The 27,439-nt window shown below is 42.2% G+C and overlaps 1 protein-coding gene across 1 annotated transcript in view; it reads left to right on the forward strand.

Annotated features, from left to right (window-relative positions):
• The window catches only part of tenm1 (teneurin transmembrane protein 1), a gene marked incomplete at both ends in the record, with an annotated part of 226,610 nt that overhangs the window by 176,325 nt on the left and 22,846 nt on the right, over window positions 1–27,439 (forward strand). Inside the window, 5 exons of the mRNA XM_079250462.1 lie at window positions 12,078–12,232; window positions 16,870–16,953; window positions 17,379–17,573; window positions 25,498–25,585; window positions 27,143–27,339. Coding sequence (XP_079106588.1) covers window positions 12,078–12,232; window positions 16,870–16,953; window positions 17,379–17,573; window positions 25,498–25,585; window positions 27,143–27,339 — 719 coding nt within the window. The remainder of the gene's footprint in view (window positions 1–12,077; window positions 12,233–16,869; window positions 16,954–17,378; window positions 17,574–25,497; window positions 25,586–27,142; window positions 27,340–27,439) is intronic.

Consider the following 27,439-nt stretch of genomic DNA (forward strand, 5'->3'; position numbering starts at 1 on the left):
ATGAAATTTGATTTGATGATAGGTGGATCCATCCAACAGCATGTAGTGTCATATTATTTGAGGAGTTTTGTTCATCAGATAGATGAGCCGTTTGAAGAGGAGAGATGCATCACCTGATAACCGTGCTACAGATAAGGACTCAGATATTCTGAGAGGAAACAGTCGGTCCACTGTCATCATGCGATGAGGACCAGATGACGTAGAGTCGCTGGGTTTAGCAGAAGGAAATGCCTGCTTTTCAGGTAATGTGCTGCGTGAATGCTACATAGACTGACAGCTACCTTGTTTGTAGGCAGAGTGTGTAGAGTGGCTTCAGAGAGATTACTGAAGCTCACTGTGTGTGTAATGAAGCTCTAAGTCAATAAGACATGCAGGCTCAAGGCCAGAGGCTGAGCCTGTGCGTCGAAGGTGCAACATTCATGCGACTTGTCGTGCATGCACATGTTTGTGTTTTGATTGACAGGCTGCTGGTCGCTGGACCTACTTCCCACCACAAAGCAGGAGACACTTTGTTATGTGTGCCTTGTTAAAGGTGTGTCAAGTTGACGTCAGTGTGATCATGGGAAATGTGACGCGTGTGTTCCTTTAACTGGTTGGGATGGCCGCTGCTGGCAGCTGGCCTGTCAACCTCTGCCAGGGAAACTGGCAGATTGACAGGAGAAGTGGAGCTCTTCTGCTTCTGAGGAATAAATTTCATTTGCAAGAGGTGAATGCCCAACACACACTCACACATACAGATGGAAGTATTTGTGCTAGTCACAGAGTGGAAGGAGGTCAGATGAGGGCAGGTAGTAAACTTATCTCAGGCAGGTTGTTTCCACCTTGACTCTTTGAGCACATTGACAGAAAGATACATAAGAAGAGTGATGTTGGGAGGCATACTTCAGCATAGCAACTGCACCTCCTTGAGTGAGAATCGGGTCATCTGACATAAGAGGGTTCGAGAAAATGGAGTCGGTAGTTTCTTTCTTTTTACGTCTTGAGACCGTTATCGCCTGCTTCAAGACTCCATTTGTCAGATCTCAATCTAAAAGAGCCTTTTACAGTTTTTTTTATAACACGGCAGCAAAATCTGAAAGGATACAAATCCAACAACCTTACAAGAGGGGCCGACTTCCTCCAATATCTTTTCACAGCAGCAACGTCGGGTGGAAGCTGCACAGATTTGCAATCTATAGGAGCTTTTTCCCCAATTCCATTTCTTCAGTCATAAAAAACATTTGTTTCCTTCCATCTGATCCCAATTCCGCTTTCTGCCGCTGCACCGCCTGACTGGTTTGTTGTTATGACGATGTTTGGTAAAGGAGCCTCTATTGATAGACCTCCTTGCGTTTGTTTGATGTTCTAAACAGCGCCACATAATCTGCAGACGCTCCGCAGTGATCCAAACCTCTCAGCCTTTCATGGGGCTTTCTAGTCCAAAGCTTTTCAATTGCTTTTATAATTGAGTTTGTCTGCCGCCCCTGTGATTGCTTTGGATCTGACTTTGCTATCAAACAAGGCAATTACCACCAAATCGCATATTTTCTGAAACAAATTTTTTTTAAAGCTTTTTTTTTTTTTTTTTTTTTTTTTTTTTCCGCTCAGAAATGATCATAAAGCTGTTGCAAAGTCTCCTTTTGCTGGGCTCAAACTGTCTCATCATACATGTTTATATAGGAACTACAGCGATCCAAAAAGAAAAAAAATAGAAGACAGCTATCAATAATTAATTAATATGGGTTAATATGTTAACAAACTTATAGTGGTTGATAATTAGATGAGCTACAGTGCCTGATTCAGACTTAATTACTAAGCCACTGTCTGTTCTGTGGGGCTTTAATGAATAATTAATTGCAAGACGCATGAATTATTTCTGCTTACCAAAGATAAAGTAGAAATACATGCTTGCGCTGTTTTGTATTTATTGATGGCGTCTGATTGGGGAGAATAAGAGTCATTGGAATCAGCACCTCGTTTCATTACGGCAGTTTGTAGAAGCACGAAGAAGCCATGCAGAATGTGCAGAATCACAGTGCACGATCAATTGCAGCTAGCTCAAACAAAATGCATAAGACTTGGCATTATTTGATTCTTTAAAGCGGGCGTAGAATCCGATTTTCAATGAAATGCACACGCTTGTGCTCTCACACACATTCAGTGTGCAGCACTGTGGGATTTCACAGAGCTGAGATTGAATAAACAGGTTTATTTCCCCTTCTTTGTCGCACATGGGCAACCGTACTGTATTCACAAAAGTTGCATGTGGGTGTTTGTGTGTATGTGGGTGAAGTAAGAGTTTCTCATCTGCAAGCACTCTGATTTATCCGCACTTTATTTGCATATGTGCACAATGTGATTAACTGCCATTCCTTATCTTCTTGCAAAGTGACTTCATTGCACATGTGCATGCTCACACATCACGACACACGAAGCTGTGGTGTGCATGCACTCGCATAGATTCACACATCCACTTGCAAACAAATTGTGCATTCTCATGAAGGAGCGCTGAAAGTGAGAAGCACAGCGTGCACGCAGCCAAACACTGAAACAGTGTTTTATTCAGCTTCGCTTACGGTTGGACCGTAGCAGTTAGTGAACCCTCCAGGCTTTCCCAAGCTAATATGGTGGACTTTATTTATGGCCAGAGTTCCTCTCTGTGGCCGGTTGTGCTGGTGAAACTGTCCATCTGTCTACATTCACTTGTCAGTCACATAGAGTTACTTAGTGCTGAATGCCGTCGGCCATGGTCAACTGCAGCTAGCATCATTTAGATGCTGTAATAATACGTCAGTTTGTATCATTAACGCCCACTGGGCCTGAGGAGAGGAGAGGGCAGACGGAATGACTTATCGGCGTGCAAAGCATGAGCGTGTGTGCCTGACTCTCTCCTGTGTGCACATGTGCTGTGGTTGTGTGGGTGTCTTGAAAGTTTTCAGGTAGACATGGAACTTCCAAACATGCACACATTATTCTCTCCTCCACACACAGATGATTTGAATATTTTCTTCCCTGTTTTGTTTTGCAGAACGTGTTCTCGTGTCACAAATAGGTGGCTGTTATTCTGCCTGACACACAACGGTGTGTCTGCACAAGTATTAAAATTGTCGTTTTCATAGCAGCAGCTCATTTAAGAGCTCCGTTCAGGCGAAAGCAAAAGGGAAACTTGAGCAAAACCAGAAAGCTTTCCGCCTGTGCTGGTGAGGGCTCAGGTGTAAACAGTGGGTGCTCACAGGATACCACATCCTGATGTTACTACTTTTACAACTAAATGAGACACTAATCTACTGCTTATGTTATAATTAGTATTTCTCACTTCATGTTATCTCTCACCTTCCACCTTTCCTCACCTCTTTCCTGCTCTCCGCTTGTAAAATCCCCAGTGGGTCCTTCTCTTCAAATAGCAGTAATCACCACAATACAATGTTCTCCAAGACCCTTCTCCTAGGCATTAATCAGATTGGATTGGATTGCAGTGCCACAGGAGGTCCTTTTAACTGATATTCCTCTGACAGAGACACAGAACAAAGAAAGCCTTCAGCTGGGAGAGATTGTCCTGTAATGGTTAATTTGGCCAATTCCTCGTCATGTCCGTTTGTCTTGTCACCCCCCTCTTTCTTCTCTTGCCCACTTATTTTGTCTTGTCTTTGGCCTCTTTGACTGCATGTCCTCCTTAAATCTAAGGTGAATGTGAATAGTCTGCATCATCATCTTCATCTCTTTCCCTCTCCCTGTTTTTCCAAGGTCAACACACCTCCATCTAATTCACTTCTGAATGATAAAATCAAGTTTCAACCTCAGCCAACTGTCCGTTTCCCTCTGGAGATGAGATTTAGCTCTGTTACTTAGCTGGTTTGTCTGCCAGTTCTAAACATGAGCATCCGAGTGCCAGCTTCACCCAGGGAGAATCGGCAAATCTTTTGATGTCTGCCGGGTATCGTTTGGATATAGGGAGGAGGTGGTAAATTCCCCTAATGCAGCACACAGCCACATCCACAGCAGCAGGAAATCCAGCCCCTGACAAGAAGAAAGTGGACTAATCTACCGCCTTTTCAATCAACCTTGTGAGATACTCTTAAGCAACATATAAACTGGTGCAAATCCTCTCACAAAGCAAGGGCGGCCATCTTTCTTTATTGCTGCGCATGGGCAGGGATAAATAAATCACCCTGGTCTTGTATTTTTTGTTCACGATAGATTGGCAGCTATTTAGAGCCTCTTTGTGTGAACAGAAGACTTGCTGAACATGAGTATGCATACTGAAGATGTCATAAAAGAATAAACAATAAGGAGGAGGAGGAGGCGATGAAGGGAATTTAGGATGGAAGTTAAAGGAACCGAAGTAGGCGAGAAGAAAGAGCGATATCCAGGGACAAAGGGAGAGAAATCAGTATTGAGAGAGAGTCCTGCCGGCCTCGCCGTGTCCTTGTGCAGGATTTATGAGCTCTAAGATCAGGGACAGGTTTAGGGTAAAAGTGTTAGGAGAAGAAATGGATGGGAAAGTGAGAGAAAAGGAGGAAGAACAAGAAGATGGTGATACATCCATTCATTCGTTCATTTTCCTAACCGGTTAATCCAATTCAGGGTCGCGGGGGAAGCTGGAGCCTATCCCAGCAGTTTTGGGGCGAAAGGCAGGGTACACCCTGGACAGCTCGCCAGTAAATCGCAGGGCAAGATGGTGATACAGCAGGTGGAAAGTACCAAATTCTGGGCTTAAGCTGGTTGAAACTTGGATGTGGACTGAGATGCACCTCCTGAGTATGACCTACTGAAAAGAGAGGAAGTAGCCAAGCCAAGAGGGATGCAAGGAGAGTAAGGGGCAAAATAAGGTGAAGAGATGAAACCAGAACCCAGACAGTACCGAAGGATTTAAGGTCATTGATTTGATTAGAACCCGTAGGTTACAAGGAGCACAGCAACGAAAACACAAAGCAAAAGACAAGAAAATGAGAGGGGAAGAGGGCACAAAAAGAGCAGGAGAAGATCAAGTTAGGGATGATGGAGAGCAGAGGGAAGCTAGAAGAGGAGAGGATGTGTGCTGCTGGAGAGCGGGTGAGGCCGTGTGGGTGGTGTAATCTGTCTGTGTCACAGGGATGATGAAGGGGCCAGGAGGGAGAGCTCTGCAGTTCACCTTCTGGCCTCTGGAGGAAACACGGTGACCCTGGCCCTCCCCCCTGCCCACCTCCCGTCTGCAGTGCCACTTCACCTGCACAATTTATGACTCACAGTGTCAGTCCAGGGTTGCTCATTCTAAGGACACTGGTGAATGTAGTTGCGGTGGCGGTGCGCTTTGTTTTTGTGTGACAGAGGCCACAGTGCTGAAGAAAATCTCCACTTTAGGATGCTTTTGTACAGCAAGGAGGATGAAATGGTGATGACACATGGGCTGAAGGTCAGAAATGAGCTCTGGTTGCAGAGAGCTCGGAAAAAGGAAGGATGACAGAATGAGGGGAAATCTGGCGGTAATGTTCGAGATGACCGAATAAAAGACCAGCTGGTGTCGTTCTGCATGCCGATCGCGTCACTCTGCTGTCCATTTTATCATGAGGTGTTCCTGCAGGGTCAGATCCTCAGACGGTACATAAAAGATTAACCTAACCACGGTGATTTCACCCATTAGTTTGTAGACGGGCATTTTGAAGCCTGGAGCTTTTGCAGACAGAAGAGACGTTCAGAGAATGTCTCCGTGCAAGAACAGGAGGACACGACGCATTTTCACTGGATAATTCACTTGTCCTTCAAAGACATCTGCTCCCACGGTAACTCATAAACCTTCAAGTCTTTATATTATTCAAATTTGTGAGTAACATAAAAATCAACAAGCCCTCCAACTAAATAGTTCATTTGTTCACACTTTTACATAAAACCTTTCTGTGCTTTTTAACCACGCCACACGAGTTTGACACTCATGGTTAAATAACAATTTCAGTCCATCATCTAACATGAAATCACGACACCCACCACTGCATGGCACTACCCATCACCTTATAGACACACTTAACAAGGTAAATAACATCAACCTTCAGGCCTGCACACCTCCTTTCCCTTCAGACCATTGCCAACATAAAGGGGTCCAGACTAAGTTGAGAAAACCTACTTGTTTGTTACGGTAAACGAGTGCAATGCATCCTGGGAACTTGTGTTTAAGCATGTTTCACATTGTTGCTTTTTGGTTTGCTTTAAATGGACCCTGGACAGTACGGTTTTTTAAAGCAGTCAATCACTGTCCGGTGTGGATCGCAGAATCAAACTCTGGTCCGGGGTTCTAGTTTCACTTCCAGATGAGTTCTGGAGCAGATTGTTCACAGTGTGAAAGCAAACAAGTCGTCCAGCATGCCGAAGAGAGACAAGCTGGAAAAACTTCTGGTTCTCATGCTGCTCAAACCAGGTTAAAACCACATAAGGATCGAACCCTCAAGACTGCATTAACTGAATGTTCCTCTGTTGACTTGCAGTGAAGGAAGTGTTTTCTCTCATAGCCAGTTAATGAGCCAGGTGTTCTTCCTCCTGCTCTTAAATCATCCTTTTCTTAATGTGCAAGACGGGAATCCTTTCAACACTTCAGCAGATACCTGAAAGTCCTTCCCTTGCCTTTCCTTACCAGGTTCTTAAGGCTAACAGGAAAGCCACTGCCATCAAGACTACCAAGTGCCACAAAAAGCCAAAAACCGTCACATTCCACAGAGAGAGAAATATTCTAATCTACAGCTGACACTTTTATCCAAAGAGACTGAGAACACACACAGTCATAGGAATAGGCACATCATGAGAACAACTAAGGGTTCAGTGTCTCGCCAAAGGACACTTTGGCACATAGTCAGTGGAGCCTGGAATCAATCTCCCAACTTTCCAGTTGTAAGACAACTGCTCTTCCTCCTGAGCTACAGCCACCCCAAGAGAAGCCAATCAGAGACACCACCACTGACAAAGTCTGGACTCCGTGTGACCAGATATAATTATAGTGTCAAATTCCACCAAGCAGCTGATAATCCTGAAACTCTCTATGCCCTGGAAGGCCATCGAGAGGAAGCGCACCAGGTATCTGGACCTGGTGGAAGATTGTAGTAGGCAAAGCTGGAGGACTTGCTGTGAACCTCTGGAAGGTCATTCTGCTAAGTGTTCACACTGCTAGGCGCCACTGGGGAGGCAAAGAGAAGAGCACCCACCTGCCTCACGTCTCAGGCAGCCACAGATTCATTAAACCGAACAGCATGAAGGTTTTACAAGCTGGAACAGATAACAAGAGGAACATGTATAATGTAAAACTCCAAGCAATGGCAACATGCAACCTTCTGAGCACGAAAAGAAAAACACACAAGAAACGAATGGAAAGAAAACGGAAGCCCACCTCTACAAACTCTAAGAAGCTTTAAGCATCTCCTCTGTTTCAAACTGTTTGACTGGTTGGAAGGAGAGGGAGGTCAGTGACCTCAGGTCTTCATAGTCGATCTGTTTTCAGGAAGCCAATCCTCTATGTGCTGCTCAACACTGAACCAGTCAGAGCTTTGCGCCTATAAGTGGGTAAATTATACCATACTCTGCCAGAAGAGAGGAACTTCTCTGCTACAGGACGGTGGAAAAAAAGAATGGCATCTTTTTTTCTTGTATGCCTGGTGTGGGAGTTCTTGCAGCGTGTCGCATCAGGCAGACATGTCTTGTGTGTTGTCTGACAGCTGTTGTGTGATTGGTCAGAAATTCGAAGTGGCTGTGTTGAATCTGAAGAAGTGAGGAGCAGAAAGTTGTGAGCTCCACTTTTCTTCTGCTACAAATAGGTTCAGCAAGGTTAAACGGATGTTTTTGAAGAACTGCTGGGTGAGGTAGTGAAGAAGTAGAAAGATGAGGTTCTGAGTAACAGATGAGGTTTTTCTCAGGCCTCCACCAGGCAGGTCATAAGCCTGTAAGGTGCAGAGAAAGGAGTGAGAACGAAGTGATGTCTCTTTATCCTGGTTTGGGAGTTCTAGCAGCTTCTACTTGACACATCATATGAAGACAGGCTTTGCTGCATGCAAAACCCTAACCCTGGCACCAGAGCACACCCACAATATATGGTGTGGGGGGGGGCTACACAAATCCTGAAAAAAAGGATAAAGGACATTACTAACATTTTAAGATTTTTTTATTTCATTTTTATTTGACAAAATGTTATTACTACAAATATTTAAAAATAAGACATAAACCCACAGAAACACAACTTCACAACAATTCACACATTTATCTGGGTTCCTGGCATCTTTGAGGGAGGTGTGCGAGTCGAGAGGTGAGTTGTCTGAATCTGAAAACACCTGTAGATTGATGGATACTCGCAGGATTAAATGTCTAAAAGGGTAAAACAATCACACCCCCCACCCCCAACCCTCCAAGGAAGGAAAGGAAGGAAAGAGGTAGGACAGAGAAACAGAAACAAGATAAATAGTTTGTGGTAGAACTACATCGTACATAGCTACTGTTGTTGGAGCAATGTGTACTTGTTGGCTTATTTCAAACATGTAGCATTGTCTATAATCAATCAATCACTAGAGTTGACTTAAAGGCAGAGTATGTAAGATTTCAAGGCAATTCTTTCCACCACCAGGTGGCAAACACCAGGTCGTGAGCAAAACCACAAAACTGCTACCTCCACAAACCACCACAGGTTGGCAGTAATGAGCAAAACTCACCCCTCACCCCTCCTCCTTGCCAGCTCCAATGAGGGCAGGAATCGCTTGTGATCTGTAGCTCAGAGCCGCTCTGCAATAAATGGCCTTATACTCCCCCTACTGGTGGAAAAAAGTACTTTTTTTTTTTTTTTACTGGTCAGAAAACATTCAAGAAGGGTCTTTGTCATTAATTAAACTTGTAATTTAATAATGCATCAAATATGGACAGACTGGAACCTACATGTTTAAAAAACTATCTAATTATGATTGTAGTTATTTTTTTAGTTCTTTTATTTTGAAAATATTGAAAATCTTACATACTCTACCGTTAAGTTAATGTTACTCCCCCTTTAATCTGGGATATTGTGATAGATAGATAGATAGATAGATAGATAGATAGATAGATAGATAGATAGATAGATAGATAGATAGATAGATAGATAGATGGATGGATAACATCCAGTAGTCACATAAATGTCTCTTCTCTCTTCAGACATATTTTTTACTAAAACATTTCCACCACCCCGAGCATCGTTTGCTCCTCTACCTCAGCACAGCCCAGTTACACAGCATCAGGACCAGTGGTTTCACCAGTGGACACGGAGAGAAGCTTATCTGAACTTTGCCTATTCCAACCTACAACATCTGTACGATGGTGCAAGAACGTCTCAGCGGGCTTTCCATCAGAAGCAGCAGCCATATTGTCCCTAAACAGCTGTTATATGATGACATTAAAAATGACTTTGTAGGTCTGGAGGAGTAAGACTGTAAAGTGAGTTAGTTGAGGTGTTGTTGAGGCTTTTATTACAGTCAGCACGCAGACAGCTTCCTCTGTTAGAATCACAGAAAATAACAGTAAATCAAGAGGAATACTTGAGCATGTGTGGTAGCTGTGTGTTGATGAGTCTGAGCCAGTTTAATCCACATGATCTCACTTGCTTTCATGTTCACTGTTTTCTTTCTGCATGTGACAACATTCTTTATGTTTTTGCAGTACTTTATTTAAGTAATATGGAGTCACTTGCTGTTTCAGTTTCATTTTTCGTGTTATTTTCTACTTGTGGAAAAAAGGAAAACTTGAATTTAAACATGCAGCTTCTGTGTAAGTGTATGAAGACTGATTGTGAAATTGACTGCGATACAGAGGGGCGCCCGCTAAAATCTCGCCTCGGGCACAAAAATGGTCAGAGCAGCGCCTGCCACAGACAAAGTTTCTCTGGTCAATGGTTCACTGAACATAAACCACCCACCCCCACAGTAATCCCCAGACGACATCTTGTTTCTTGTCCTTGCAGGCTCGAGAACAAGAACAAAGTTCTCGTTTTTATGCAGAAAATGTAACAAGCCATTGCAGTAGATAGTCCAAAAACACTGGTTTCTTCATGGTCGGGGTGAGAAATGACGTGGTTAGGGTCATGTAAACATGGTAAAAGCTAAAATTCATCCTTTTCCCTACACATCACTTTCATGAAACCTCTTTTTAACACTTCACATGCAGCTGCTTTAAAAACCACCGAAACAGTAATTTAGAATAATTAGCTTGTGCAATGACATATTTTTTAATGGATCTGTTTCAACATTGCATATTTTTGCCACCGTGGCGGCACCCAGATGCAGTCAACACAAGGCAAAAGGGCACGTAGACTAGTAATCTTTCCTCAAGGAAAAGAAAATGAGCTTCACAGCAAACAAAAATCCAGGTTTTAAATGTAATTGTGGTTTAAGCAGAAACTGAACGGGAACAAAGACAAAGATCTGGCGTAGAACAAAGGAAAGCCGGGAGTATGAAAACACTGCGGGGAGTAAAGGCTGAGGCTGGGCAGGTGTGCTAATCGACTACAGAACTCAGGTGTGAAATGCAGACAGGAAGCAAAACTAAACGGGAATCAAAAGGGATAAATCTCCTACAAGATGTAGCAGGAAACGGAGCAAACGGTAACTGGGAATATAATAGAAGCTTTACAGAAACGATAAAGATATAAACTACTAAGATAACACAGAATAATATCAATTCTAGAAAAGGACTTAGTCTAAACCTGCAAAGCCCAGAAGCCCACAGACCATGACCGTGTTAAATGCTTCTAAATGTGTCTAAAACATTTATACACTGCAAAAACCTCAGCCTTAAAAAAACAAGAAAAAAAAAGATACAAAAATGAGGTAAATGTTGCTTAAAATAAGATAAATTATCTGCCAACAGAACAAGAAAATTTGGCTTGTCAAGACTTCCCAAAACAAGTAAAAAATACTCTTAAAACAAGAGGAATTCTCTGGCACAAAAACTAAGAATTATCTTACCTTTAAAAAAAATAAACATATGTGTACTCAATTTAAGATTTTTAATCTTACTTAGATTTCAGTTTTTGCAGTGTACTCATATGTTTTATACCCACATTATGCCTCAACATCACTTCATACATTAAAAAAAACAAATAGGTAAATATTTCTACGTAATAAGTCAAATGATTGATGTAAAAAAGTTTTGTTTGTCTCCGTCCACCGTGCCTCCAGACTCCGTTGGATTATTTCAGCTTGGCGCCGTGCTCTATTTACACCATTTAGTTTTGTGATTGATTTTTAGGTTTTGTCTCCATAAAGTCCTTTGAGGCATGCCAGAGACAAAGAGATCTACACATAAATCTGACACGATTTAACGATGAGCCATAAACAAAATGTGTTTGTAAATAAAGGGATTGAACCGGAGATGGAAGATGGGAAAACTAAAATACAGCTTATTGTCATAGATGCTAAGCGAAGGCAATCAAGAGGGAATTGGCAGCTATATGCAGTAGAAGAGGTGAGGGCTGAGTGGTGGAATATTATCGCAGAAGAGTTGAGTCAAAGGGCTGTTCTCTGCATGGAGATGAGACGGGAATGAAGGTCGCTCCTCATCCATAACAGATGATTCATAGCCTGCCCTGACCTTTAATACCTGGACTTAACTCTCTGCCTCCGTCTACTGCAGAGTTCCTCTGCAAGGAGAGTTCAAGTATACGCTGCCCCGCTGCAAAACACACTCGCAAAGCCAGTGCCCACATGTGCAGCGCAAACACAGGTAAACCTATACACATGCGAGCTTTCACGTGCGTGTTTGAAGAGCGCACGCACTTTAAAAAAATGCACGTTTGCACAAGCGTCAAATGTCAAAAGTTCACTGCGGCGCCCAGCTCGCATCTAATGTGACAAATAACTTCTTCCTCTAGTTGCATTGTTCTAATCCCTTTAGTGGGCTCTGGAATGGAAATATAATTACATTTCTGTGGTGCAGTGCTTTTGATAAGACAGCCGCTTGCTGAGCTGAATGTCTAACCGAGTTGGTTGTCTTGCAGAAGCCCTATTCTCTCTTCTGCCATGCTCACGCTTCTCTACCTCTCCTCTTCCTTTCCCTTTCGCTGTCTTTTCCTTCCTTCCCCACTCGCTCCCAAAAAGCTCATTCTGACTCTCTCTCTCTCTCCCGTTCAGGTATTGCGGTGGATAAGAGAGGTGTTGTCTACTTCGTTGATGGCACCACCATTCAGAAGATTAATGAGAGGGGTCTGCTCTCCACTGTGATTGGTTCAAACGGACTGATGTCGACTCAGCCGCTGAGCTGCGATGCACGCATGGATATCAGCCAGGTGAGCTAATAAAGCTGAGAGACTGGTAGAAAGCAAGAGCTTTGCTCCGAAACGCTCCTGCACCCCTGCTGATCTGTGGAAATCTAAGTTTCCTGCAGGACGTCTGTTGGCTAATTACACTGATTAAATCAAAATAGAAATGAATCACAAATTGTTTGTTGTTCTCTCACAACCAGTAATCATTTCGTCAATCTATGTCACTCAGGTTTTTCCGCACAAACTCTTTGTGACTCATTAAAGAGCTGCTCTGTATTAAAATCAGTTACCGCACAGGTTCGATCACGCAGCCTTCAGAGCGCACCGCTAACTAATACCAGGCCTATTAAAGCACAGAATGAATTATAAATGAGCTGCTGGCTCTATAGAGGGATATCTGCCCACTCACAGGGATGCCAGCGCCTGTGTATGTGTGTGTGAATATGCATGTTGAAGCCAGGTGAATTCCCTAAAGTGCTATTTTATGTCTCAGTACCTCTGCAGCGTTACAGTTTCTCTCTGCTTGCTCTGATGCCATCAGCTGCATTCGTCCTCTTCCGCCACTGTGACCCCAGCGAGCCGTCTGCATCGATAGAAACTCCTCTAGCCCTGACTAGATAAACATGAGAGCAGAAATGGTAAATGAGCAGCAAAGTCCCTCAACTCTTAATTTAAGGTTATACTGAACTTTACATGCTCCTTATATTTGTTGAAGGATGTACGGTAATACAGGGTCAAAACTGCAGCGTTTACAGTATGGTGGAGTTTTTTCATGTCTTAAATCATCAGGGGTGTAATATAGAAGTGGGGTCATGTTCCTCTCTAGAGGTCAAATTATACCTTAAGTAACTTTAATTACTTGATTACAAAACAACGCTATGCTGAACTTTTTGCTTTGATGCTTTTGTTATCCACATATATCTTTTTCTCAGTGACAGTTATTCCTTTTGCACGTCATACCTCCACGCTGTGTTGATTTGATGCTGCGAGAGGAAACTGCCGAAGAGAAAAACTGTATAAAGCTCGGCATTATTCAAACAAAAGAAGTGTAAATCCTGCGCAGTGTACCCATTATTAGCTGCCTACGTCGGTACAACTGCAATGCTCCAACGTCTCATTAGAAAACAACTTTATGCATTCGTTTCTGCTTCATTTTGTCCTCTTTTAAATTGTTATTAATGCTCTGTTGCATTTTTGTTTGCTGCGGTCCTTACCCACTTTATTCTCGCCCAACAGTACTTGACCCATCAACAATCTGAAAAGCTAATGTTATCTTTAAACAAATGAACATCCGCTTCTATATTCTTCCAGTCTCTTGTTACAGATGTCATATAAAAGATGATATTATTAGTCTTGGACATCTTTCATTGTGCTAATTTTATGTAAAATCAGTTTAGACTGTTTATTTAAATACATCAAATCCAAACTAGTAACACAACATGAAATACACTCATCCACAGCACAATAAAAGGATAATATTATGATTAAGTCTTAAAACTTGTTTAATTATTTAATTTCCTTCATTCTGTCTCAGACATAGACGTGAGTTCAGTATTGATTCATCATCATATCGACACGTCTCCATTCCTGTTGATAAACAACATCCACTTTTCACATCTTGCTACTGTTTGTTTGGCCACAAATTAAACTGATCAGCAGGAAAAATGTGTGGAAATTTTTAGTGATACAATACTGGGTTCTGCAGTATCAGGACAATTTTATGAATAACAAGTACAGGTATATGCATATAGTACCAATATGGTATCAGTATCCGATATAGGTATTGGTCTGATACTATGTGTGTGTACCTGCATTTAGTTTCCATTAAAAATGATCAACACTACAGAACCTCAACCTATGTGAAAAAACTAAGTCTGTCCAAATGAGCACAATACTTCAAAGACATTAATCTTTGCATAACGATATAAAGTTTTAGCACAATAATGCATAAACAATAATTTAATCACACATTCTATATTGAAAATTAAATACTGATATGTTGGAACTTCTTCATATAAAATATGTGGTATCAATTAATCCTTTTAAATGTTACAACAGATAAAGCAAAGCTACATTTTTGGTCCTCCCTTTCCCTTCCCTTTCCACATTGACACTATTGACAAAATGATATTGATGATCCAGTTTTGTCCAAACAAAAGTTCTGCATGAGGTGGGGAACAAGAAACTACAGGTTACAATTAATGCATGCCGTTTGGTTTAGCTCTCATAAAATACATTATGCAGATTTTTGGCCAAAAATCTGCATAATGTATTTTATGAGATCTAAATTAATGTTGACATCTAAACCAACAAATGTCATATCTTTTTTTTTTTTTTTTTTTTTTGCTTTTTTAATGACACAACTTTTACACAATATGCATGTATTATATATCAAACACTTCAGCTATGTCTCCTCTAACTCACAACTCTTTCCAAAAACATCAGTATCTGTTGATATTGATATCAGAAATTATGAATTGGATAAAAATCAGTATATCCAATTTCTGTTTTAACAAAAAAAAAAACAAAAAAAAAAAAAAAAACATCAAAGACAACAAAAAAAAATATCGAAGATCCATAAAATGTTATGTGATTCAATGACATCAAAATTTAATTAACTGGACCACCATTATGTACTATCATCCTCAAATGTATTCATCTCCTTTTTGATAAAAGAAAAGAATGAATTTACTCTTAAATAACTGGAGAATAAAAAGGAACAATAACTTATAAAACTGCTAAATTATAATGTAATGATTTAAGACACTGTTTTATTTCATTTAATTGATTTGAAGGAAATAAATAAAATAAAGAAACAAATCAGTTGTGGACAAATGAGAGCATTTTTCTGTTGAACAGTGGGACAAAATACCTGTCAACAGGTGCAGAAGTTTGACTGAGAGGAACAGAAAACACCTGACTGGAGCGGAAACATAAAAGGATTGTTCAACTAAATATTACTTTATGAGTCATGACACATATATCAATTTATTTTATTATTATTATTTTGTTATTATTTATTATATTTACATTATTTTATTATAACATTGGTCTGAATAAATCCTGAATTTCCAGTAAAATTGTTGTACGTTTTACTGGTTTGATACATGTTTAAGTTTCACTTACATTTTTTACACTTTAAACATGTTACTTTTTGTTTTATTTGTAATATTTTATATTATCAAGCATCTGTTCTGCTTTTTTATGACTTCTAGACGTCCTTTCTTCTTTTTTAAGTCACTAGAATGCTGGAAAAGGAGATGCTCCCCAATGTCGTTGTACACAGTAGAATGACAAAAGATGGCATTGTGATTCTGACGCGTGAGGATTTTATCCTGTAATTTCCTGCTTCTTTCCACCTCTCAGTCCTTCACATTTCTGTTGCACTCTCCCCAACATTAAGGCATTAGGACTACACATTTAGAGGAAGAATGAATTAGGTCTGCATGTTGAGAAATGCACAGTTAGATGGGAACAAAAATCCATTAAGTTATTATCTTTGTTATTTCTGATTTGTACACATCAACATTCTCATCACGTCACATGGGTGAACATGCGTATACCTCGCTGCTTTTCTTCTCATAAATCAAACTAATTTAACAACCACAGCTTGTGAAATTCTGCAGGTTTTTGTTACTGCCTTTGTTTAACCATTTTTCGGTAGTACTATTTGAACACTTGCATGATTTAAAAGATTATTTGACCACCTCGGTGTTTTTAATAATTGCTTTTAACTACAAGGCATCACTGCTGTTTCTTAAGCAAAGCTGTGAATATTTCTCGCTCGCCTCTACCCACCCACACAGACATTTCACCCCTCACACTGCCAGTTCTTCCATTGTCAGGAAAAGCCAAACAATCTGGCTTCCTGGAGGACAAGAACTGTGTTACTGCCAGAGGAAAAGAAAAAAAGTGAAAAAAATTTTTTTTAAAAACTTTCAACTCAAAAGTATTGGAAACACACAAAACGGCTTATTAATGCAGATCTGGCTCCGTGCACAGGTCATCTTAACGCGGGTTGTCGCAGCAACAGTTCATTATGATGAGCAGCAGATATGTGATGCATGTCCTCGTTGGTGAGGAACATGCTGAGTCCTGCTTGATGAATTGCTTTACCTCTTAAAATGGGATTTCAGAGCGAAGCGCTCTCATTTGACGGAGCCTATAATTGGACATGTCAGTGGCAATTTAACATGATCCACTTATTTACCAATCCATCGTGTGAATCATCAATCACCTGACCCCCCCCCCCCCTCCCAGCCTTCTATCCAGCAGCAGACTGCTTTGTTTGTGTGTGTGTGTGAGACCACAGTGATGTAGGTGGACGTGTGATGCTGTAGGTTAGTCTGGCTCTGACCCCCACGGTGTTAGCGGACATGGTTTGCTATTTGAGCAGGCAGCGATCATGGTTATTGGATGACATTTGGAGCGCTGCCGAAGTGAGCCGGTGTGAGTCTTGAATAAACACGGGTAAGGCTTCCTGCCCGCCGCTGACCTTTGCATCAGCAGGGAGGGTCAGGAGGCCTAATACTATGTTATTAAGAAGATATTATTTGTGCCACCTGCAACTGACTCTTGTAGGTGTTCTCCATCAAACCTGCCTTTTCTTTTCACTCCTGATAGAAGTAGTCACCGCATGCATGGTGTGTGTCACTCCACAGGTGCGTCTGGAGTGGCCGACGGACCTGGCCATTAACCCACTGGACAACTCCCTCTACATCCTGGACAACAACATTGTCTTACAGGTAGAATAAGCGTCTAGATGCACACTAAACATGTGTTGTCAGCAAATAAACCACAGAGCCAGAGCGATAACATATTTTGCACAAATTGCAAAGCTGTTGCTTGAGGTCCATTTGGAGTGAATGACGACGCTAATGTAAACAAAAGCAAATGAAAGGCCTCCTCTAAAATAATGGCACGCTGTCGCTGCTCTCCGCAGGGTTTGGTAATTAGTAAATGCCACTCAACTTGTTCTTTGTAGTTAATGAATTGCCTGCCTGAGCTTGTATCTTTTCTAAACACAATGAGTGGATAGATGAGGGCGGCTCGTGCACGGACGTGTTGACGTGCGGTTCGCTGGATCAAGGAAGGCTTTGTCGTTCCCAAAGCTGATCTAATGGTTTGGCTTTTTTCTAAATGAAAGATAAAAACTAGTGTTTTTCTTTAGGTGTCAGAAAGACTGAAGGTGCGAATCGTGGCAGGACGTCCCATTCACTGCCAGGTGCCGGGGATTGACCACCATCTGGTGACCCGGGCTGCTGTTCGTGCCACCCTGGAAGCTGCAAAGGCCATCGCCGTGTCCCACCTGGGAACGCTGTTCATCGCTGAGACGGATGAGAGGAGAATCAACCGCATCCAACAGGTCTATAAATACCACTCATACTCTGACCCGGGCTTCGGAAGGCAGATAGTGTTCCCCATCATTTATTATTTATATGTGTCAAACTCAGAAAAGATTTACTAATCCTGACAAATCATTAAAGTGAAATATGAGTAGTCATTTAGAGGTGGCACCTGTTATATCTGCCAGCGCCATGTAAAGACCGCTGCATTCCTCTTGTCTAAGTCAGGGCAGGTATCTGAACAGGATCGCAAAGAAAGACCTTTTGCATGAGTGTGTTCTGCAGGAAGAACCTTCTCCTCTGGAGACGATGCCAGCAATCCATCAGGCCTTCTGACAGTAATTTACCCTCCGCCGTCGACTTGTTTGCATAACAGATGCTGTGCTGCAAGGCGAACTTTAGAGCTTGTCTGTTGAGCTTGGACATACAAAACTCTGGCACAACTAAAAGACAAAAGTATAAAAATACAAAAAAGCAAACAAAGAGTTTTCATTTTTTAAAGAATGTTTTCATCCAATAGCTAACAGCAGGCTGCCACAGGACTGCGGCATTTTGGCACCAACACCTTGAAAATACTGCCTGCTGGACTCAATCAATAGTGCCTTTGTGGCCTCCAGCACCACGCTGGGTCCGTGCGGAGGCAGACAGGAACATAAAATGCCTCAGATGCCGTTTTGATGGAGCCTGGCCAGCCATGTCGGATAGGGCAATGAAAACATCGCCTTTTTGACTGCATTTGTCATTTGGAAACCCGTATTTATCAAGCCTCTCAGCATCGGGACTGGAAAGTCTAACAAGAGCTAAAATAATCCATTTGTCGACATTTAAGAAGGGCGAAACGTTGGCTCAGCGGCGGGTGCAAGCTGGAGACTGAGTGACACTTTTATCACGCAGAACTGTAAGATAAAATGATCGGTGATGTCATTTCACCCCGGATGTTTGCTGCTGATGTGCTCAGATCATCTCAGCAGTTTCAACACATAAAAAAAGCAGGTCTGGATGATGCAACAGACAATAAATCAAACCCAGCAGTGCGCTGCATGCAGGCAGGTACTGACAGCCCGATTAAATGCAACATTTCTTAACAAATGAGTGACACCAGCTGCATTTTGTATGTTTATCAGCAAGTCTTTTTATTCTGGGTTTAATAAGCCTTATTAAATGCGAGCGTGCCTTGGCTTGCTGGGAGTCTTTAGGCAATGCTTTGGCTCCGTCTGTGATCTGTTCTCGTGGTCCAGGCACGTCGGTCCATCACATGCACCCAGGGCATCTGGCCAAACATCAAGGACTGCACATGCATAATCAATATGTGTTGTATTTTTATTTCAGTCTTTTATAGAGGCAGTGAAGTTATTGAATATGCATAACGCTGGAGCTAAGAGGTGCATTAAAGTCAAAATCATTACATCCCAAATTAGCTCCATTGTGGCTGTGTTCCTGGTAAATTAAGGGCAAACTATAACAACTTGTTTTCAGTAAATCAAGCGCATACTTGAGGATGGAGCGTTTAGTGTTAGGGACTTTGTCATTATTATTTTAAATCATGTTGCTGTTTTCTATACTTCATCCAGACTGGAAAGGAGCGTGTTTTCTCTTTCTACCATCCTGCTGGGACATAAAACTGATTAGTTTAGCACCACAGGAGAATTCTGGAGGACACACGAGCATTTTCCTGGGTCAAGGTGATAAAATGATTTTACTCCCAGGTCTGAAATATGGACTTTTATGATTCATGTTCAACCTTATTAATACACATCTTACAGCAATAGTTAGACTTAGACTTAGACTTAGACTTAGACAGACTTTATTCATCCACAAGGGAAATTCTGTTGTCACAGTAGCTCAGAACAGCAATAGAGGAAGAAATAGAAACAGCAATAGTAGGTAAGAGAAAAAAAAAGTAAATAATAATAATAAAATAGAATAGGTACTATCCATAAAGTAATCTGGAATATGTACACTTTTACAAAGATAAAAGATAAATAAAACTATCAAGTAAAATTGGCAATATAGAATATGGAAATTTAGAAATTTACAATATATACAACATGTGACTAAATGCAGTGCCAGTTTACACAGGGGCTTTGAAATGAATGTTAGTTATCTGTCACAAAGTGGGGAGTTATTGTACATCTGTATAGAGAATGGTAAGAATGTGTTCTTGTAGCGCTCACTGTGACAGCGCAGCTGTAAAAGTCTATTGGAGAAGGAGCTCCTTTGCCCCTCTACAGTCCGGTGGAGTGGATGAGCAGGATTGTCCATAATAGAGAGCAGTTTGTCCAGAGTCCCCCTGTCCCTCACTGTCACAAATGTCTCCAGTTGACAGCCAACCACCTGTCCAGCTTTGCGGATCAGTTTGTCAATCCGAGAGATGTCCCTTTTGGATGTACTGCTGCCCCAGCAGGCCACAGCGAAGTACAGGGCGCTGGAGACCACAGACTGGTAAAAGATCTCCAGCAGTTTACTGCACACATTGAAAGACCTGAGCTTCCTCAGGAAGTACAGTCTGCTCATGCCCTTCTTGTAAACAGCATTACAGTTGTCCCTCCAGTCTAGTCTGCTGTTCACATGGACTCCGAGATATTTGTAGCAGTCCACTATCTCCACCTCTGAGCCCTGGATGGTGATGGGCTCCACTGGTGTCCTCTTTCTCCTGAAGTCGATGACCAGCTCCTTTGTCTTGTCCACATTCAGGAGCAGATGGTTAGCCTGGGACCACTTCACAAAGTCTGCAATCAGTGTCCTGTACTCCATCTCCTGTCCATCCCCGATACACCCCACCACCGCAGAGTCATCAGAGAACTTCTGCAGGTGGCAGGACCCGGAGCTGTACTGGAAATCAGAGGTGTACAGAGTGAACAGGAAAGGAGACAGGACAGTGCCCTGCGGAGCTCCTACATTACTGACCACAGTATCAGACAGGGTGTTCCCCAGCCGCACATACTGAGGCCTGCCAGACAGGTAGTCAGCAATCCAGGAGACAGTGGAGGAGCTGACACCCATCCCGAGCAGCTTGTCACTCATCAAAACAGGCTGAATAGTGTTAAAGGCACTCGAGAAATCAAAAAACATGATTCTCACCGAGCCTTTAACACTATCCAGGTGTGAGTGAGCACGCTGCAGAAGGTAGATGACAGCATCATCCACACTAAGTTGAGCCTGATATGCAAACTGTAAAGGGTCCAGGGCAGATGACACGAGGGGTCTCAGCTGGGCCAGGACGAGTCTCTCAAACACCTTCATCACGTGAGATGTCAGTGAAACCGGTCTGAAGTCATTGAGGCCAGATGGGACGGGCCTCTTTGGTACCGGTACTATACAGGAGGTCTTCCATAGCACCGGTATCTTCTCCAGCTTCAGACTCAGGTTGAAGATGAGGTGCAGGACTCCAGTCAGCTGAGCAGCACAAGTCTTCAGGACCCATGGGTTGACTTTGTCCGGTCCAGGAGACTTGTTCTGACGAACCTTTTCCAGCTGCTTCCTCACCTGGCCGGCTGTCAATGTCAGAGGGGACGTTTCCTCTGTGGGGGTGGGGGCAGGTAGGGGGGTAGAGGTGTTGAGCTGCGACAGGGGGGCAGGTAGGGGGGCAGGGGTGTTGAGCTGGGACAAGGGGGCTGAAGGTGAGGGTTGTTGATTGTCCGTCTGAGTGCTCTGTGGGGAGGTGTGTGTAGACGGTCCAGGAAGTGTGAGTACAGGAGGGGAGGAGGAGGGGGCAACAGGAGGTGAGAGGCTAAATCTGTTGAAATGCAGATTGAGTCGTTCAGCCATGTCCTCTCCACCATCCTGTTGTTTGGCTTTGGTGTTGAAGCCAGTGATGGACTTTACACCCCTCCAAACCTCTCTGGTGTTGTTCTGTTGGAGCTTGGCCTCCAGCTTCCTCCCATAAGCGCTCCTACACTCCCTTAGTCTGACCTTGATCTGTCCCTGTATCTCTTTCAACTTGTCCCTATCACCAGACGCAAAAGCCCTCTTCTTCTGATTAAGAAGACCCTTCAGCTGACTGGTGATCCAGGGCTTGTTGTTCGGATAACAGCTGACAGTCTGAGTAGGCACAGCTACATCCTCACAGAAGTTGACGTAGTCCGTGATGCAGTCCGTTAAACTGTTGATGTCCTACCCATGGTCCTGACAGAGCACATCCCAGTCTGTAGTGCCAAAGCAGTCCTGCAGCGCCTCAGTGGCCCCCTGGCTCCACTTCCTCACAGTTCTAGTGGAAACAGGAAGCCTCTTCACAACAGGGACATACTCCGGTGACATCCAGATAAGGTTATGATCTGATCGGCCGAGGGGGGGCAGGGCAGTGGAGCTGTATGCATCCTTGGAATTAGCACACAGCAGGTCTAAAGTTTTATTGTCCCGTGTGGCACAGTTCACAAACTGATTAAAGGTGGGCAGGACAGAGTCAAGAGAAACATGATTAAAATCCCCAGAAGTATAGGACGAGGGCCTCCGGATGTTTAGCCTGTAGTCCTGCTACAGTGGAGTGTAAAGTGTCACACGCAGCAGCCTCGTCCGCTGAGGGCGGAATGTAGACTCCAATGAACTGCACAGACGTGAATTCCCTTGGTAAATAATAAGGACGTAATCCCACAGCCAAAAGCTCAATGTCCGGTGAGCAGACACGCTCCTTCACAGTAATATGTCCAGGATTGCACCACCGCTCATTCACAAAAATAGCAATTCCACCGCCTTTCTTCTTACCGCTCAGGTGCTTGTCTCTGTCTGCACGTAGAGTTTTGAAGCCGGGTACAGATGCGCTGTGGTCAGGGAAGTCCGCATGGAGCCATGTCTCCGTGAAGCACATGATACTACTCACAGCATACTCCTTCTGAGTCCGGACAAGCGCATGAAGTTCGTCCATCTTATTTCCCAAAGACCTCACGTTCCCCATAAGCACAGCTGGAACTGCAGGCTTGAACTTCCTCCTCCGCTCCTTCACTTTCGCTCCAGCACGGACTCCTCGGCGCTTCTTCCTCTGCAGTTGCTTGGGGATGACTGGCTTAGCTCCACTCAGGAATGGGACCCTGGCCAGAGAAAGAAGCTGTTCTCTGGAATACACAAAGGGCCGGCAGTGCTGCTGGGCCAGACAGCCAAACACAAAAAGCCCAGAGAAAAACCAAAAAAGCAGTTTAAACAAACAAAAACGCCCGAAAAACATGTTTCATGTTTCATAAGGCAGGTAAAGTGAGGAAAAAAAGAGAGAAAAAAAAGACAAAAAGTCAACTCTAGAAGGTGTGAAAAGGTGTGAAACCCAGGAGCTACTGTGACCTGCTGCCTCTCTCTCAGGCGCCAGGCTGAGGAGGAGTTCAACATTTTGGGAAAAAAAAATTATATATGCACACACACTTTTTTTTATTTAGCTTTCAAAGCCGCTCTCTTGTGTAAATAAATTACGAGGCTGAAGACGTGCAGCTGGTTTGCAAAAACTGGAGATGCAGGGAAACAGGTCGGCTCTGTTCAAAGACATGCATACAAGTACATTACAGAGATAGACAGAGAGGGAATAATGATAATAAAACATCATCTTAATCTGAACATAACAACAAATGACACGTAATCTCCTTTAATACTTCAAATAAACTTTTCATAAAATTGTGATGACAAAAATCTCACAATGTTTTCCCGTCTGCTCGTACACATTAGAATAATCTGTATAATTTAATACTGAATTATAAAAGGACACCTCTGGTTCCATGCTGAAGTTATGTCATTTCTGTTTTTAAAAAATGAAGCAAATGCTTTATTTAATTTACGGTTGTTTTTCTTTAAGCAGCAGCTGATGTAAAGGCCGAAACAGTTTGCTTCCAATGAGTCAAACTTTTCCTATAATCTTTGAAAGGGTCTTCAACAATATTTCTCCAGGTTCCCTGAAGGTCTTCCTAAGTATTTCTGCAGCTATACTGCTTTTACATTTGTTTTCCACTAAACAATGATGTTTGGATTATTCAAGCCTAAAAAACAGGACCTCACTGGCAACGCCTGACAGATAAACAGGTAAAAAAAGCCATTTTAAAAGCCGTCACAAAGATGCAGAACCTCTTCATTACTTACAAAATGTTTGAGAGACAAAATAATAATCCTAATTGGACATAATAACATAAAGACACTGCGATGGACTGGCGAGCTGTCCAGGGTGTACCCTGCCTGTCGCCCAAAGCCAGCTGGGATAGGCTCCAGCTTCCCCGCAACCCTGAATTGGAATAAGCGGTTCGGAAAATGAATGAATGGATGAACATAAAGACATAATAATACAAAAATAGACATATAATTATGTTTTTGCATGAATAAGCTGCTGCCCAAAGAGCTGAAAACATGGTTCGTCTCAGCACACTGTACAGACTGAGAGAAGTAGATGAGCCAAGAAGTGGCAGGTCTAAACCCAAACGGACAGACACAGTGTATTCACATGAGATGAACCGTGTCCTTAAGTGACATCCAGAAGAAATTCTAAAAAATTCAGCATTGACCTGACAGGCCCTGAGAGATGCAGCTGGCTTTTTGTGGATCCATAATGGTCACTGAAGCCCCATCAGAAATGTTTTTTTACATGGACGGGTGGCTGTCCAGAAGTCTGACTTAAGGAAGGAAAACGGGGGAAAAAAAGGCTGAAGTATTCTAAATGTCACGAGAACTGGACTGAGAATCAGTGGATACAGGCCTGATGGAAAGAGGAATCCTCTCCAAAGCACAAGGCTTAACATGAACAAAGCTGTGTTCCATTCTCCGTCCATTCTCTGGACGGAGATTGAATAAAAAAATCTGGATTTTTTTTTTTTTTTTGCTTCACAATTTTAAAATCAATTTTTGGTTAAAAAAAATCTATTTGTCTTTTCAAACAAATAAAAATAATCCATTATAAAATTTTTGTCATTTTTATTGTTTATATTGATCTTTTTACTTGTCTTCTTGGGCATTATAGCAGCAGAATGATGATCTGGATACTGTGTTGTTTTTTTCCTCATTGAAATAAAAAATTATGAGCAAGAAAAACAAGTTTTATACATTTATTTTGTTTTTAATCTACAAAAATCAGCAATATCAAAGAATTGTGAGAATCGCAATTTAAATCAAATTGCCACCCAAAAAATCGGAATCGAATCAAATCGGGACAAAAGCGTATCGTCACAGCCCTACTACATACCCACACATATACATACATACATACTTACACATAACCATGTACACATACATATAAACAGTAACACAAGGCACGCTACTCTTAGATGTTTCTGAATATAATACAAGACACAATACAAAAGAAAAGAAAAGAAAAAGTAGAAAATACCATGAAAAGCCCATTAGTCCTTTACTCACACCAAAGTTCCCCTATTAATTTTCAAAATTATTTCTTAAGTAATGTTCTTTTTTGGATCTTTTTATAACCATACATAACTTTTTGTTGTACAATATGCTTTGGAAAATAATTCCATCTTTGCATTGATCTTTATATTATGGGATATTTAACTGATGTGGTTTTAGATTTTAATACTGTAAAACACAGTGTCTCAGCAACACAAATGCCACAACAGGAATACAAAGGTCACAAAACTCAACAATTAATCACAAAATTTCAGAGCTAACCACAGCACAACGCAAACACTTTCCAGTGGGGTGATGTGGCTTATTGCTGTTACACTTCAGGGCCACGGTAGCTTCATTAAAACTGAACAACCTCAGTCTTATTTCCTATATATATTGTATTTCTATGTTTTTAACATATCATCACACCTACTTTTCATTTTCTCAACAATACAAAGAAGTGAGGAAAATTTTAGCACAATATCTTGCATCATACATGGTTGTAATAATGTTTTAAATCTTATTTTAATATAATTAATCTAATTTATCTAAGCAATGCTCTCATCATTTGCTCAGGAAATATGTCCAACAGCCTCTTGTCATGCGTGTAAAGTGTTTTTTGTTTTTTGTTTTTTAACTCCACAGGTGTCAACCAACGGGGAGATATCGATCATCTCTGGAGCCCCAACCGACTGCGACTGTAAGATAGACCCCAACTGTGACTGCTTCTCTGGTGGGTCATCAGACACACACATACACACTTGTTACAAGAGTGCAGGATTAAGTAATGTGAGAGTATTAGATTATGTCTAATAGGATTAAAGTGCTACAAAAAAAACATAGAAAGCATTTAGAAATCATTTCCGATCATATCTTTTTTGGCCAGCTTCGGCAGGACATGTAGAGGAAACACAAACTGGACCGTTCTAAAAGCCAAAGTGATTCAATATAGACTGTATGTCTTGATATCGAGTAAGAAAATCTCGTTGCCTCTGTGTCCCTGCTGGCCAGTAATTTCATTGGCGGTGCTCAAGGATGACTTTTCCTCTCCTGCACTGCTTTCCCCTCCCTTCTTTTAGCCTGTTTAAAACATTCAAGCATTGAGTTTTTCCTTGAAAAACACTAAAAGATATGATAATAAGGATTATGTAAATTATGACAATGTATAAGAATGAACATACCATCCGAAATGTCACAGTGGAGAGTGTAATTTCACTCGCATTGTACCTGTGTATGCGCCAGATAAAGAAAATGTGGTCTAATGGGGTTTAAAGGGAAGTTTCTACTTTGCAAAAACCTCCAGCTAGATTTCAGTGGGAGTCAGCTCAAGAGAAAACCTTTCAAACCCTTTCAAATTACAGCTGGTGAAAGAAAAAGCTTACTTTTCCATTGCAGGTTTTTTTTAACCGGTTGCTGTGTCACTGAAGGGCACCTGAAATATAATAAAGGGAAGACGGAAAGGGCCAAACAAATAAGCAGATGTTCCTTTGACAGTTAGGCCAGACTTTCATTGTAAGTGTCAGAGGATGTGATTTTTATCATTTAATTCCGCTCATAAAAATCAGTCTCTTTTCTATTCAGAGTGAAGGGAAGTGTCTCTCCCGTGCCTCAAGCCAATGGGCTGTAACCGTCCCTATTTCTTGGGTGGTACTTTGCATATTTTCAATCATGTCTTGCTGTTAACAGATGATTACTCTCTTCAGAGGTTTTTTTTTTTTCCATTTCCATCCTCTCGCCGTAAACACTCACAGTGTCTTTGAACGTACGCACACGTGGGAGCACACACCAGCAAATACAAACGAACACACATACACATTTACAAAGAAACGTACGTACACACACGTAATGTGCATGCTGTCAAGAGATAAACTGCCACCCTGCTGACTGTACAGACCCATCACAGGCCCCGGGCCTACTGCTGACAGCATCTAAAGGCCCTCACCCGACTATTATCCCGCTGCGCCACCAAAGACATCTGGATCCATTCAATCGCCTACTACCAACGTCTGATAACGCTGAGGTCACTATCAAGGTGGTCATCATATCCACTCCTTTGGGAAGCTACGGTATCCCAACATGTCCAACTCCTGAGCCGAACTGATAACCGCCTAAGCACCCCCATGGGGTCTTCATATTCTACAAACCTTTGTGGCACTTCTATCTCTCAGTGAAATATGATTTCTTTTTCAAACTCAGTGTGTTCAGAGGGTGCCATTTTTTTAGTAATGCCATTTTGTTGATAAAGAGTTTAATCTCACATAAGTAATGAGGTCTTTTCGGTTTTTATCAGGAGATGGAGGCTACGCTCGTGACGCCCGTCTCAAAGCTCCATCATCTCTCGCCGTGGCCCCCAATGGCACTCTGTATATTGCTGATCTGGGCAACATCCGGATCAGAGCTGTCAGCCTCAACCAAGCTCAGCCGAGCCCAAGTGGACTGGTGGAGATCAGCTCCCCACTGGACCAGGAGCTCTATCTCTTCAGCCAGGTACACAGTGCTCAAGCTCTGACTATAAACAATGCATAGTTGCAAAAGCAGTGTCCAGAGATGTGAGCTGTGCATCTCTGTAAAGGTCAAAATAAATTTG

This window comes from Telmatherina bonti, assembly GCF_933228915.1.
Source record: "Telmatherina bonti genome assembly, chromosome: 12".
Lineage (NCBI taxonomy): Eukaryota > Metazoa > Chordata > Actinopteri > Atheriniformes > Telmatherinidae > Telmatherina > Telmatherina bonti.